The sequence below is a fragment of the Trachurus japonicus genome, chromosome 17, assembly GCF_045865225.1.
Source record: "Trachurus japonicus isolate A0001 chromosome 17, Traja_1.0".
Lineage (NCBI taxonomy): Eukaryota > Metazoa > Chordata > Actinopteri > Carangiformes > Carangidae > Trachurus > Trachurus japonicus.
In genome coordinates, this window is record NC_140923.1 from 27,263,967 (window position 1) to 27,278,875 (window position 14,909).

A 14,909-nucleotide genomic window follows, 5' to 3' on the forward strand; every position below is an offset into this window, starting at 1 on the left:
CAAATTAATTTCACCAACCTTTGACTCTTCTAACAAAATCACACACCTCAGAGCGGTTTTATCTGAGCTTCAGATCATCACACAAGTCAATCAGAATGGGAACACATAGGCCTACTGATCATTCATCACACACTACAGAGAAAAACATAGTGATCGGTGCATGTGCCTCCATGTGTTTAAAATTACAGATTCATTACAGAAAAAGTGTGTTTTAGTGAGTGTAGGCCTACTTGTGTGTAGAGTTTTACAAAAAGGTGACATAAGATCTTCAACTTGCATCTTAACTGCTACAATTTTTTTATGGTTTCAACAATTTTGGATTTTGTTCAGACAATGGAATTTAGTGTTTTTACAATTCAGAAACTGTATCCATTAACTAGCATCACATTAGGGTCACTGACTAACAAACTTTGCACCTGCCTTGTATGACTGAACCACAGCTGATATTCAGTAGGCTACATCATCCCTTCTCATGTCATGACTTAATACTTACATACTGTTTTTAATACCACTACATATATCAAACTATATAATTAAATACAGTTTTCATATGTAGCCTACATTTTGTTTCAAGATGAATGACATCAGACATGGATACCATACTCTTCATGTTCCCTGCTGATGGCTTTCTATACTTGTTTCTTGGTCTAATGGTTCACAATAAATCTATAAAACTATAGAATTGTTTTGTCCTTTGCTGTCAGGTCTGAACGTTTTGCAAACAAGAAAAGGCAGCACAGTTTTTTTTTTCTTCTATGAAATACCTTGCCGAGAGCTATGAGAGATTGAGGCTCTCTGAACATTCAGACAGCAGCTGATGATGCATTTATTTTATTCTTTTATTCTGTTATTATTTTTAATTTATAGATTTTATTACCTACTGTGTTTTTATTGTTTAATTTTGTCCTTTTATTCACCCTCAACACTTGATGAAAAGTAGGTTACTCTCTCATTTAAGAATGTAATAACTAAAAAAGTTTGTTTTCTTTTTATATTTTTCTATATTTTAGAAGTATTCAGACTTGAATGGCTATTTTACTCAGTCATGTTTTAAACAGATGTGCAAGCAGTTGACCCATACATGATGTTTCAAGAATTTGCAATACAAATAACATGAATTGATATTGATGACAGTGTGTAAACATTTTATAGGCTACTTCATCGGTGTACATTTTTGTACAGTATTTGTGTTTAGAGCATAACGGTGATAAGAGATATAAACTTGTGTCATATATGGTTTTGCAAAAAGAGCGAGTGACTCAACAAGGCCACTGAGGATTTAGATACTACAACACTGCGCCCCCTGAACTGTCAGCCTTCAAGACCCTTCAAGACTGTGGTCTATGTACTGTACTGTAGGTCTTTGAGTTGCAGCTGCAAATGGGGTCAAAAAAGATGAAATGATGAGGTGCACAAGGCAGGAAGCACACATCCAAAATTTTGCCTGAGTGCTAACATTGCAAATACCAGCTTGGTCCCACCATGGATATTAGAGGAGGTTGTGGTTGATCAAAGTTAGCTGACAGATATACGGACATTATTAAGATTTACACATATAGATATGTGGAGCTCAAACTCATCATTGTGTCTTGTATAGTAGTACTGTAAATTGGCCATGTTTATATGTGCACAGGCTCGGCCATTGGTATGTGCTGATTTACAAGGCCATTCTTGAGATGATTCCATCTTATTTATCATCCCTTCTAATCTTGACTAACAGGGCCTACAGTCTCCGCTCTCAGGACTTTTGTCATTTTACTGTTCCTAAGCTGAGAACAGAAATGGGGAAGAAAGCTTTTAGATTCTCTGCTCCAAGTACATGGAACAGTTTGCAGTCAGAGCTCAAACTCCAAAGTCTGGTCTCTCTGAATGTATTCAAGTCCATGATAAATTCCATCACATCCAGGCTTCAGGAGTGCAAATGTTTTGCTTGAGTGCAAATGTTTGACTAATCTTGTAAATTCCTTTAACTAATTTTGAAAATTCAATTGTTTTTTTTTTTGTTTTGTTTCTTTTGTTGAAACTAGGCTATATGCTGTCATTCTTGGCCAGGTCCCTTTTGCAAAAGAGATCTTGGATCTCAATGGTACAAACCTGGTAAAGGTTATAATAATAATCCACTGATGCTTCATGAATAGCTAATAGGAATGGAATTTATCATACCAGACCTAGCAGTAATGTCTCAGAAAAGAATCAACCACCCAGGGGTCTCGGATCCCCTCTGATGTAGGCTATATCTTCTTAAGTTGAAAACTAAAAACTAAAATATTATTATATTAGCACACATTCTTGGAAAAGACTGCACTTAGGAGAACAGTGTGTAAGTGATTGGACTCATCCCGCCTCCAATCAGTAGGTGGCGGTAATGTGTCTTAAATCTGTTTGACAACTACCTTTACATAACCACAGAAGAAGGAGATGGCGGAAGTTGAGAAACGCGTCAGTGGATCAAAATGGCAGCTCCCTGCAGGAGCATCTGACAGGCGATGACTTAGGTCACTGATACCACTGAAGGCTTGAATAGTGAAGAAGAAGATCCACCATGGTCCTGGAAACGACTCGGTGTTTAAAAACGGCGTCGTTTGTGTTCAGTCGGAGCGGCTTCCTGAAGGAGCTGAGCCGGCGGCCGGCGCATGGAGCCGCCGGCGGGCTGCAGGCCCAGAGACGGCTCGGTGTGAGCCGCTGCCTCGCTGCCAAGGTCCCCCCGACACGGAGACCCCGGGAGAGAGTGGACATCCCCGGGCTGGAGATGGTCACCTACGGGGAGAGGATGCACTATGTGCCGGGGCTGGCGAAGCCCGTTTCCCCACACTGGGAGAGAGACTACAAGGACCCGAGATACTACAGGTCTCCCCCCGCCCAGGACATGCCGCTGTACAAGGAGAAGCCGTGCTATGTGTTCAGCCAGAGGACCGGCATGTTGGAAGGTGATCTGTCACACCCCCGGTACACTGCAGCATGGGTCACAGCAAGCAAGTGTAATGATAAATGAATGGCAGAGTGACAGGACAGGCTCACTACTCGTCATCTCCTCACACTGCAGACTGAAGTAGGGTCGACTGATATGGGACGATATTAGGGAATAAAAAATAAGGATAACAAACATATCAGCCGAATTTTTACAGTTTTCCATAAATAAATACATTTCCCTTAGATTTTGATTAAGTTATTGATTGATTGATTTGTTTATTCAAGTGTCATCATGGGCAGCATACATGGGCTGACAAGACACTAGACAATATAAACACATAGGCCTGTATAGTCTGCCCAAAAATATGTGTCCATAGACTTATGCAATCATTTCTGCACTAACAGGCTTTTTTTTAAAAAAACCCAAAACAATAACAGTAAGTAGCCTTATGTAGGATATAATGTTTTCAATCTCAGAGTCCATGCTTTTTCCATAAACCTGCCTAGGAAAAGGGATCTCCTCAACATATCACACTCAGACATCCAAAATAAGTCGAAGTTCTACACCTGAACTTTTTCAATCATGGATTTCCTCAGTTCATTATACAGAGGGCATTAAAACAGAAAGGGAAACTCATCCTCCACAATATCGAAGTCATACAAAACACATATACGCTGCTCTTCAGCGAAACCCTTCTACCTGCCTACTTCAATATCCAGAGGCAAGGTGCTGGACCTCAGCTGTGGACACAGCAACCTTTGACCTCTTCCTAAGTTTAATGTTAAGTAAAGTTGTGTGTAGTGATCCTCTTTCATTTGAACATAGCTGCTGAGTTTGGGCTGACTCCAAATCTCCCCCTTCTGTTGTTCCCTATGAAGTTGACATATTTTTTGTTTATCTGTATTTATATGACACTGCAAATTATCACTATACAATAATGATATAACTCAGAAAGTGAAAACACTGCAGAGACATCCTCTTAACTGGGGAACATTGTGGGCTTGGTCCCATTTAAAGATCTTTTTGGTCAGTTTTCCATCTGGCAACCGAACAAGTCTGTTCCAGAGCCAGACTATTTCACATCTCTGCTTAGGTATAACTGAAACACCTGACCTTTCTTTCCTCCATCATTCTAAGTTATTATGAATCAAACTGTGAAGCGCCCTCTGCTGGATAAATAACAGCACCAGGACACCATTCCTAAGTAAAACCAAGTCACATTCCCTGCACTTTACTAGTGAAAATATAAGTGTTAACACCGGGGTGTATCAGCCAATTTTTGGAAGATTAACCTCTTACCGCTCCTATAAATTCTGTAATATTCGCCTATCCAAGGCGTACCCAAAGTAAATTGAATGCTGTTCTTGAACTGTTTGGAGAATATGGATGGGCTTGGTCTCTTTTGAAAGGTAACACTCTGAAGTTTTTCCCCAAACTGAAATAATCACTATAAGTGCTACTATCATTGAGTAATCTAAGTTGGAACACACTGAATTAGAATGTTTTTATTCTCGCCTGAATTTTTTTTTGCAATCAGATACCTGCAGATGAGTGTAGCTGAATTTTAGCTGGAAAACACAATGGGACCACAGCATGAAGCCTTACCTGGCCCCAGTTCAAATTTGATAACAATCCTGCAGAAAATGAGTATTTTACACATGTTTTTCTAAGTGTATGTCTAGGCGTTTTCCTAAAGTTGCCATTAGGGAACAATTCATGCGCCAAAGTGCAGTATTTGCATTGTTACGCATGAAGATGGCATTGCTGCCTTTTCCCAGGGACCGTGAACGCAGCACATCGTTTTTTTCGGAATTTCATTGGCTATTCAATGCATCAGTTGCCATCGGGATCGGTTCCTATTGGCTGAAGTCATTCAGCGCTGCCGGAGGGCATGTTCTTCATGAGACACAGCCACTCATTCGCTATTGCAGTTGGCAGCCTGGGAAAGGGAGCTTGTGATTGGTCCAGTGAGCTGTCAATCTAAAGGTCAGAGTGCTTCAGCTACTTCACTTCACTCAAAAGTAAAATCTCTTAATGAAAACATCAGTGTTTCACAGTCACAGTGGTCAAGTCTTTTTGAACATAACTTCACCACAAACCTGTTTCCATTAGTTTCTGTGTTTTTGAGTATTCAGAATTTACAGTTTTCTGCTCTGACTTAAAGCAGAAGTAAGCGGAATGTTTGTGTTAATATAAGTCTTAAATAGTTATATCTTCCGACGGCAATCACTTATATAGAGTGTTTGGTCTGAAACACGGGTCTGTCAGTCACTCTGCTCTGCTGTAAGCCGAGGAGAAAACTTCTTGTATACTTCCTTGTATCCTACAAGCTTTATCCAATGAGAAGAGAGAACGGCATGAAGGGCTGTGTGTGCAGCCAAGGGATGCGCGTGAATGTGGTGACGTAGGGACGAGGACCAATAGATCCATGACGAAGTTAGCCAAAACGACCGGATCGCTTACCTCTGCTAAGTGTTGTTAATAGGACTGAAGAAACTCATCCGGAAGGGGAGGTGACATTATGATATATTGCAATATATTATAAATACAATAAGCAAGCTGACATATTGTGATATTTTTTCCCCCATAGTGTAGGGGTGGGCGATATGACGATTTTAGATCGTGAAGGATTAGAGCGTGTAGACGATCTGCCAAAGTGCAGAGATCGTAAGATCGTCTAGGGCACATTCAACCACAGTTACTTTAGTTGACATTTTTATTTGACCCTTTTCAATCAGCTATTTAGTGTTTTGATATACTTAAATCCTGTTAAAATGACTGTGTTGAATAAAACAAACAGTAATGTCTTCATTGATATTTTACTTTCATGTTCACTGAAAGTTACCTTTTATGTTGCAAGAGTGGCTTTATCAGAGTGTTGTTACCTTTTAGTATGTTTACGTTGTTTGCGCATATTGGCAAAACTGCAACTATTTAGATTAAAATCTGTTCAGAAAGGTTCTTTGGCCTAAACTGTCTGTTTTTCTTTTTTCGATTTAAGATTGTGATAAAATCGAAATCGTAATTTTATTTTTTAAAAATCGTGATATGATATTTTTGCCATATCGCCCACCCCTACCATAGTGTTTTTTTTTAACTCGCATAGTATAAAGAACTTTGCACATGTTATTATGTAAACTAATCATTTATTTTCATTTGTTCAGACTCAGTTGCAGCTGTATTTGTATTTTACAGTTCATCTAACTTCCTTTATCAAGGGATTACCATCACCAACCTCATGACTCCTCACATCTCTCTCTCTCTCTCTCTCTCTCTCTCTCTCTCTCTCTCTCTCTCTCAGGTGTGCGCCAGGCTCTGTGGCTGACCAAAACCAAGCTGATCTCTGGTCTGCCCCCCCAGCTTGCTTCATTTGCAGAGGATCCTGCCAATCAGATAGCAGATCAGGACGAGCGCGTGCAGAACGCCATCAAACACGCCCGCTTCTGGGACACGACAGAGCAGCGACCAGGCAAAGACAAATACTGGTATTTGTTCCAAATAAATGTTTTTTTTCCAAGTAGTTGATGGACTGAAAAAAAGTGTATATAACATAAACTATAAAATAACAGGTATATTATTTTATGACAGGACTTCTTGAGTCAAGTAACGGTGCATTTTATTGTCAGTAACGGTGTTATAATGGTGTAACAGTAACTGTTTTGATTACTCGTTCCTAAAAAAAGTAGCACCGTTAGTAACGCCTTTATTTTATAATGCTGTTATTCCCATCACTGGTGATGGATGATATAGCATGTAATACAAAGTACTTTGAGTGGACAGTTATATTATTTACCTACTAAATGAGCCATATATGTAATAACCTTTGTTTGTTGTTTGTGATTTACTCTGCTTGATTAGTGTGGGAGTCTCTCACTGTTTGACACTGTGCTTCTCCCTCAGCAACACCCTGCTCTTCAACCTGATGCATCTGTGTGCCAGTCTACAGTCCACTCACCCTGCCACTGGAAGGAGGACCCTCACTGAGAAGTACTCACTAGCAGCAACATGGAAAAGAGGTATAATACACTGAGGCATGAGCCCCATGTAGATGGACCTATGTTTTTAGCAGCTGTGTGTGTCATGACAGGGTATCAGGGTAACCTCAGTTTCCATCTCTGTTGCAGTGGCCTGTCTCTGGTCCGTCACAGCTCTGGTCAGAAATACACAGGGTCTATTTTAGTGATGTCCGATAATATTGGCAGATATTAGCGTAAAAATGTAATATCTGTCCATATCGTTATGGAATTTTTCTGCCGATAATGAAAACGTAATGCCTGGATTTCGTAGTGAATTAAGTAGCGGTGGACTGTTGCTACTTAACTATTGCCGTCACTGATTCAGATGCACAATAATAGTCCACGTGTTCTTATTACAGCTGTTCTGTTGTAAACAAACACACATGGCGATGGTGCTGCAACCGAGCTACACAGCTGTTACATGATTGACTGTTCGCTTGTCACTCGTAGCATCCAGTGATAAGATATAGGCTGTTTCAATGAGCCAGACAGAGAGCACACGTGTCTGTTCGGTAATCCGTCTCTGCTCCGATCGTCGCCATCGTGCACGTTGTAGCAATGCAGCAGCACCCCCATTCAAGTCAAACAGTGCGCGCTGTGTCTGTGTCTGTCCATCCGTGTGTGTGTGCGCGCGCGCGTCCGTCCGTCTGTCCGTCTGTCCGTCTGTCCGTGTGTGTGTAAGTAAGGTTTATTTATACAGCACTTTTCACGGAAAAAGTGCGTCTCAATAAAATACAACAGTAAAAACATAAAAATATAATGAATAAAACAATTTAACACATTAACTAAAAGCCTGCTTAAATAAATAAAAGTGTCTGTAAACAAATAAACAATGTTAATGTGGAATGCATCCAGAGGGGCATCACAATGGATGTAGTCATACAGTAATGTGTTGTTAATTAGTTTTTTGGAATCGGAATCGGAAAATCTAGTTCTGGAAAAAATCAGCTATCGGATATCGGCAAATTTCCAATATCGGACATCTCTAATTTTTACCAGATCACACAGCCATCACTCTTTTTTTTTTTTTTTAACCTTTATTTAACCAGGCGAGCAAATTAAGAACAAAATTCTTATTTTCAAGTGCAGCCTGAAGGGGAAGGGGGAGGGGAGTGCTAAAAGTGAAAACAAGGTTAATAAATTACACAGAAAAATTCAATATAATACAATACAATACAATACAATAAAACGTTAATCAATAGGGCATGACATGATTAGCAAGTGCAGGAGTCGACTGTGATTTGTAGTAGATTTTGTTTGAAAACAGAGAGAAACGTGAGGACAGAAAGTTTAAGGGTGTTTTGTAGGGTGTTCAGTCAAAGGCTGCAGCGAACCGAAAGGCACTGCGTCCGAAGACGGTGCGGACTTTGGGGATGGAGAGGTTGATGAATGCACTGGACCTTAGATTGCGGGCAGGGTGAGAGAGGTGCAGAAGGGAAGAGAGGTAGAGAGGTGTAATGCCGAGAATGGTTTTGTAAATGAGCAGAAACCAGTGATGGAGCCGTCTGGTGTGAAGGGAAGTCCAGTCTACCAGGTTATAGAGGTCGCAGTGGTGAGTGGTGAATGGAGCCCTAGTGGCAAAACGGATGGCGGAATGGTGGAGTGGGTCCAGTTTGCTGAGAGTGGAGTGAGGTGCAATTCTGTAGATGGTGTCACCGTAATCAAAAATGGGCAGGATGGTCATTTTGACGAGTGTATGTTTGGCTGCACGGGTGAAGGAGGCCTTATTCCGGTAAAGGAAGCTCAGACGAGCTTTGACTTTAGACTGTAGGTGTTTGATGTGGGTGGTGAAGGAGAGTGACGAATCCAACCAGAGGCCAAGGTATTTGTAACAGGAGACAAACTCTAGTTCAGAGCTGTCGGAACAGAGGATTTTTGGGACAGGGGTGGGAGTGTGTTTCCGGTCAAAGAAATGCATTTGGTTTTTTTGGTGTTGAGGAGAAGATGAAGGCTATGGAAATGCTGTTCAACAGAAGTGAGACTGTGTTGTAGTGTGGCCGCAGCAGAGTGGAGAGAAGGGCCCTCTGAGTACAGGATGGTGTCATCGACCCACATCGATTAGATCGCTCCACACTGGAAGTCAAACACACAGAGCATTCTGTAAATTTCAAAGTAAAACACAATGGATCAACTGTGGATTGTAAAATCATCACTTTATCAACATTGGTTTCACCCACTGGCAAAAGCAACAAGTCATTCAGGAAGGTCCTAAAGCTCACAGCACGTCAACACACAACACATCACTTCTACAAGAACGCAAACAGAAAGTTAAAAAAAATCACAGAGTAATGTTGAACAAAAATTCAACCTCACTAATGGCGCTTTTCCACTAGCGTGGTACAATACGACTCTACTCTGTTTTTTTTGCTTTCCCACTAGCACTTGGTACCTGGCACCTTTTTAGTAACCTCTCAGCCCTGGTTCCAAGCAAGCCGAAGGGATACTAAATGTGATGTCAGGCGACTGCCTTCCACTGATTGGCCAGAGCGTCGTCACTGTTGGATGAGTTGCAAGCACAACTTCAGACACGAGAATCAAACCCACTAAATTCCTATAACACACAGACAACAGCGCTCACTGATCTGTAGTGAGACCTGTGAGTTGTGAGTTAAATGACATTTATTGATAGCTTTGCTCTGCTGCCAGGTCTGATTCCTGTTTCACTGCATTGTTTACCTTGGCATGTGACAAAGAAAAGAACAGCTTACACCTGAAACATAACATAAGAAAATAATATAAGATCATATCGTATATTGATGTGTAGGCTGAGCTGTATCAACACAACAACTTTTGGTCATGATGCTGAGTTACACTTTAAGGTTCCACCAGGGCAGAGTGAGAGGATGCAGAATGACTGTATACTAACAGACTTTCATTTTTACCCACTTGCTACCAGGTGAGGACTTGTTCCAGGTCAGGGGTCAAAACTCATTGTTGTACAGCTCCATGGACATGCTCCCAGAGGTTTCTGGGAAACAGGAAGTTGCGGAAACGGCAGATCACGTCCTGGAAACCTTCTATCCCGTCTCCCCCACCATCGACCTGCAGAAAATCCAGCTGTACAAGGAGGTGGAGAACTGCTCCGGTGAGAAGAGTCTTAGTCGTGGGTTAACACAGAGTCGACCTCTTTTACCCTATCAAAATAAAAGGGGCTGTTGTATTACTGGTCACATTTATTCAAACTGATCTCCAACCCAGATCTGATGAATAAGATCGTTTAACAAGTCGTCAAATATCAACATTAAAACAGCTAAAACAGCGACCTTTCTACTGCATCTAGTGTACTTAAAGAATTAAAGGCAAATTCAACTCGAGGCTGTATTTTCCTAACATTTTAGGTCTAAAAGAAGGAATCTGAAGATTTTCAGTTCAATTGGTCTTGTTTTGCGGCAGTTGTGTCTGTCCCCGCATCGCCACGGCAGCAATGGATGGGAGCGAAGTTCCGCTGCTTAGGCTGTTTACATCCCTCAAAACCGCTTTTTTTTTTTTCATTTCCACAGACAGCGTCAGATGGCTACTCAAACATGCACACAGAAGTTTGTTTACTTCAAGCAAGTCCAGAGTTCTCGGTGCATGTTTGAGTAGCCATCTGACGCTGTCTGTGGGGAAAAAATGCGGCTTTGAGGGATGTAAACAGCCTAAGCAGCGGAACTTCAATCCGCTCCCATTCATCGCTGCTGTGGCGATGCGGGTACAGACGCAATTAAATGGAAAATCTTCAGATTCCTAGACCTAAAATGTTAGGAAAATACAGACTGAGTTGAATTTGTCCAAAGGGCGTTTGTAGCTCATACAACACCACTTTAAAAAGCTGAACTATCCCTTTAAGATATACATTTGTATAGGGCTTTTATTCTGAAATGCTTTGTTTTGTCAAAGTGGAGACTGGCTTGACAGCAGTGATAAAACATTACTTATAGGTGGGAGCTTCTCGCTACTCTGAACAACAAAAGAAAAAAAACTCTGGAAAAACAAAAAAAAGTTTACTCTGGATAAAAAAAAAAAACGTAACCCTAAAGCAATACGCTTCCATAGAGACTTGACACTCACTGACAACTGACAACTCTTCTTTGTGGGTGGAGTAATTGAGCATAGCACAGAGAGCTAACTTCAGTGTTCAGAGCAAATAATGACTCGTCTCTCGTCCAATCAGGTTTCAGGGATGACTACCCATACCCCCATGCCCACACACTTTACTTCCAGGAGGCAGCTGAGGCTCGCTGTAAGCTGCGCCTGGACCAGTTCAGAGCCAACATGCTCATGTTCACCTTTGGAAACGCTCTGGCCCGCGCTCACAAACAATACGGGGTGAGGATACACACACACACACACACACACACACACACACACACACACAGCAACATACTGCTGTAGTCAAGATCACAACTACCTTTCACTCACTCCCTCCCTCTGTCCTTTTCTGTGTGTGTGTCAGACCCAGCCCCAGCATATATTAGATCGTCCAGTAACAGTTCAGGCCGTGGGAACCAATGGCAGAGTTTTCCAGTTCATGGTTTTCCAGCTCAACACCACAGATCTCTCAGGAGACGACGGCGTCAAGAACCAGGTGCTTCATCATCTTCTTCATCAGTCACACACAGTGAGATGGCTCTGACATCAGGATGCCACACTGACAGAGTAGTGCAGCTAAATGTTGTGAGGCTGCACTTTTCATTTTTCTTCATCAGCTGTTGACTGTCCATATTCACGTGATAATACAGCGATGGTGAAGCTTCACACAGTGACAGAAACACACAGTCAAACACAAGCCACACCCCCGATCAGTAACTACAGCTACAATTTGTGACTTTTCCCCAAATACACAACAACATGAATTAAATTTTCTGTCACGTATCAAACTAATCATTGATTTAGTGCTGAAAGTCATTATACACATCCTGATATTTATTGATTGGTGCTGATCATTATGGGGCCTCACAGTTGTAAATATAGACATACGGTAATCGGATGATGATGCCAGGATCAGACGACACACATTCAGGCCAATTTTCACACAATTTTGTTGTGGCCGACAAATTTCCAGCATCAGGCCCCATTATGAACGTCTCCACCGCAGGGACCGGCCCTGTAGAGTCGTCTCCCGGAACAACAACGAAACAACATTTTTACAACCCAGCATTATAATAAAGCAACAACTGTGCGATGATTGCAACTGTTGAGAGGACGGTTCTTGTAAAGTTCCCACCCTCCCGCCTCTTTACCAGGAACTCCGGCAGTGAAAATGCGGCTATACTTTTAGTGTAGTGTAATTTCTGCCACTGTGATGGTTTAATCTGACATGGTGACCATTGTGAAAGACAAAAAAAATGGAGTCTGAATCCAGCCTAAATACATAGGAAAATACACAGACTATTTTCCTCATGACAAACTGGCACCGATAGTCTTTCAGTCTCTCATTTGATTTGTATTGAAACTGACCAGTAACTTACAGCGAGGAAAATAAGTATTAAACACATCAACATTTTTCTCAGAAAATATATTTCTAATAGAGCTATTGACATGAAATTTTCACCAGATGTCGGCAACAACCCAACTAATGCACACATACAGAGAAATCGAAACATTTATGTCCATAAATTATGTAATGTGTAATAAAATGAAATTACACAGGGAATAAGAATTGAACACATGAAGAAAAGGAGGTGCAAAAAGGAATGGAAAGCCAAGAAAGCAGCTGGAGTCTGTCAGTATTTACAAAGTCATCCTGTTCCCTATCAGTGCAAAGTAATATCAGCTGGTTTAGTCCAGTTGACGCCTATGGAAAGGTTTCTCATCACCAAAGTGTCACACGAGGCATCTCCTGATGGGGAAAAGCAAAGCTTCTCCAGACCTTCAGAAACTTATGTTGCAGAACAAACTGATGGCATCAGTTACAGACGTGTCTGAATGCACTGGAACTGAAAAGAACAACATATCACCCTAAACTGGCCACGACCAGGTGCTCCTCAAAGATTCAAAAGAATACTAAGAAGAGTTGTCCAAGAACCAAGGAGCACTGACAGAGAGCTGTTGAGGGACCTGGAATTAGCAGGTTCAGTTGTTTAAAAGAAAAACAATGAGTAATGCACTCAACCTCCATGGCAAGGCAAGGCATGTTCACCATGCAAGTCTATTGACACGCTCAATACTTATTTCCCTGCTGTATATAATCACATGTGCTCCAGTTGCTGGTTATGACCTTTGTCATTGTGCTTCAGTCTTTTTAATGTGGTCTGGTGTGTGCAGGTTTGGCTGGATGAAGATGTGGAACTGTATGACTTTGCCAAAGTGCGACCACTGATCAAGAAGAAACAAGTGAAGGTAAGACAGCAGAGCTCTTTACAGCCCTGTCGCTCATCTACACTGACTCTGACATGATCCCAGTCCTACTGTGTGATATATATGAACATTATTATTATCCACAAGTCTCCGAACGTCATCTATGGTCAAAACCGGAAGCAGGTTTTGCATTTCCGGTGGAATTTTACGTTTACATTTCCATGGTTTTCAGTCGTTGTCATAGTTGCGGTAAATGCATGGATCTATTAAAGGGACAACGAGGAGTTTCTATTCGGTTATAAAAAAGTCTCACGTTAATGTGGATGAATCTCCGCTACCCACACTTGTTAATGGGCCCATTTTCGATAAATATATCGTTCTGTCTATATCGTTATTTTGTTATTGTTAGTGGTGGCGGAAATGCTGGTCGAGCCGACCAGCGTTTCCTTTGTGGCGAGTCATGAGAATAACGCAGCCAAATCGCCGTTTATGGTCGGAACTACGATGGTATGTGAACCTCTTTGAACCTCTGATTTTAATTATTGATGAATGAAAACATGAGTCCGTCTTGCGCCGGTCAAAGAATTTTACGGTGCGTGCGGAGGCTCATAAATGTAGTGTGAAAACGCTTCGCTTTTCCAAAACTCTTCGATGTCCCTTTAATGCTGGCTTTTAACACGGATGTCAGTTTGTGTGATATCCATTGTTAAAAGCTGGTGTGATGATCTATGCGTTTTACAGATTTTCATTGAAAAAAAAAAAATCCATGCATTTACCGCGACTACCGAAACCATGGAAACGTAAACATAAAATTCCACCGGAAGAGCAAAACCAGCACACGTTTTTGACGTTTGGCAAACAGAGTTGTGTAAAGAATTCTCCCATCTAGCAGTGAGGTTGTATATCGCAACCAACTGAGTAGTATTCTTTATGCTGCATTCACATGGAATCAGGCAAACGGGCAACAGCCACTGGACGGAACGGGAAAAACAAACAAGCGGTCCGAACAGAACGGCACAACGGCAAAACAAGACGCACATGAAAATATGTTATGGCGATGTCGTATTGTTGACCTCACTCAAGTTTTACTGTTCTTCTCTCGTCCACTAAAATGACATCCAGTCTGCCTGATTCCATGTGAATGCAGCTTAAAGGGATAGTTCAACATTTTGGCGAATTCTCTAATCACCATAATTCCTATAGTCTTAGAAGTAGGTTCAAGCTGTTTTTAGATCAGCGGGGCAGAGGTGTGAACTGCTCAGCTAACGCTACAAAGGCTCATGGTATTTTCACGTTTTCCTCATCAAACTAAATACAATTTGCCAATATGTTGAACTATTGCTATAACAGACAACACGAAAAATTACACAAAGTGGCTTGAGGTGATTCTGATTGGTTGCTGTGTGTCTCCCTGTAGGTACCAGCTGGTTTGGCAGGATACAAGCCTGAAGCTTTCAGCAAGTTTCTGGCCCTGTACCTGCACGGAGCAGTTTAGGACTCCTTCAGTGTGTGTGAGTGTGTGTGTGAGTGTGTGTGTGAGTGAGTGAGTGTATGTGTGTGTTAGTGTGTCTGGGATCTAAACCAGTGTCTCTCAAGAAAACACCACACACCGACCCACCAACAGTGTAAATTCGGTCAATAAAAACTCTCATTGTTCCAAGTTCATTTTGAAGTGTCATGTATTCATTTTCAGCCCATTGAAA

The 14,909-nt window shown here is 41.5% G+C and overlaps 1 protein-coding gene across 1 annotated transcript; it reads left to right on the forward strand.

Moving 5' to 3' along the window:
- Positions 1 to 2,442: 2,442 nt before the first annotated feature.
- On the forward strand, positions 2,443 to 14,871 carry mrpl37 (mitochondrial ribosomal protein L37). The gene is made up of 8 exons (XM_085804722.1): positions 2,443 to 2,927; positions 6,213 to 6,396; positions 6,812 to 6,927; positions 9,824 to 10,012; positions 11,081 to 11,235; positions 11,363 to 11,494; positions 13,174 to 13,248; positions 14,624 to 14,871. Exons 1-8 carry the CDS (start codon positions 2,543 to 2,545, stop codon positions 14,699 to 14,701), a joined length of 1,314 nt encoding a protein of 437 aa, XP_085660848.1. The 5' UTR covers positions 2,443 to 2,542; the 3' UTR covers positions 14,702 to 14,871.
- Positions 14,872 to 14,909: the final 38 nt, after the last annotated feature.

Excerpts from the sequence above, each read along its gene's own strand:
- mrpl37 (XM_085804722.1), top strand. The coding sequence starts at position 2,543 with ATGGTCCTGGAAACGACTCGGTGTTTAAAAACGGCGTCGTTTGTGTTC. Across the intron at positions 11,236-11,362 it reads GCGCTCACAAACAATACGGG|ACCCAGCCCCAGCATATATT; the intron begins GTGAGGATACAC and ends TGTGTGTGTCAG. Across the intron at positions 13,249-14,623 it reads TCAAGAAGAAACAAGTGAAG|GTACCAGCTGGTTTGGCAGG; the intron begins GTAAGACAGCAG and ends GTCTCCCTGTAG.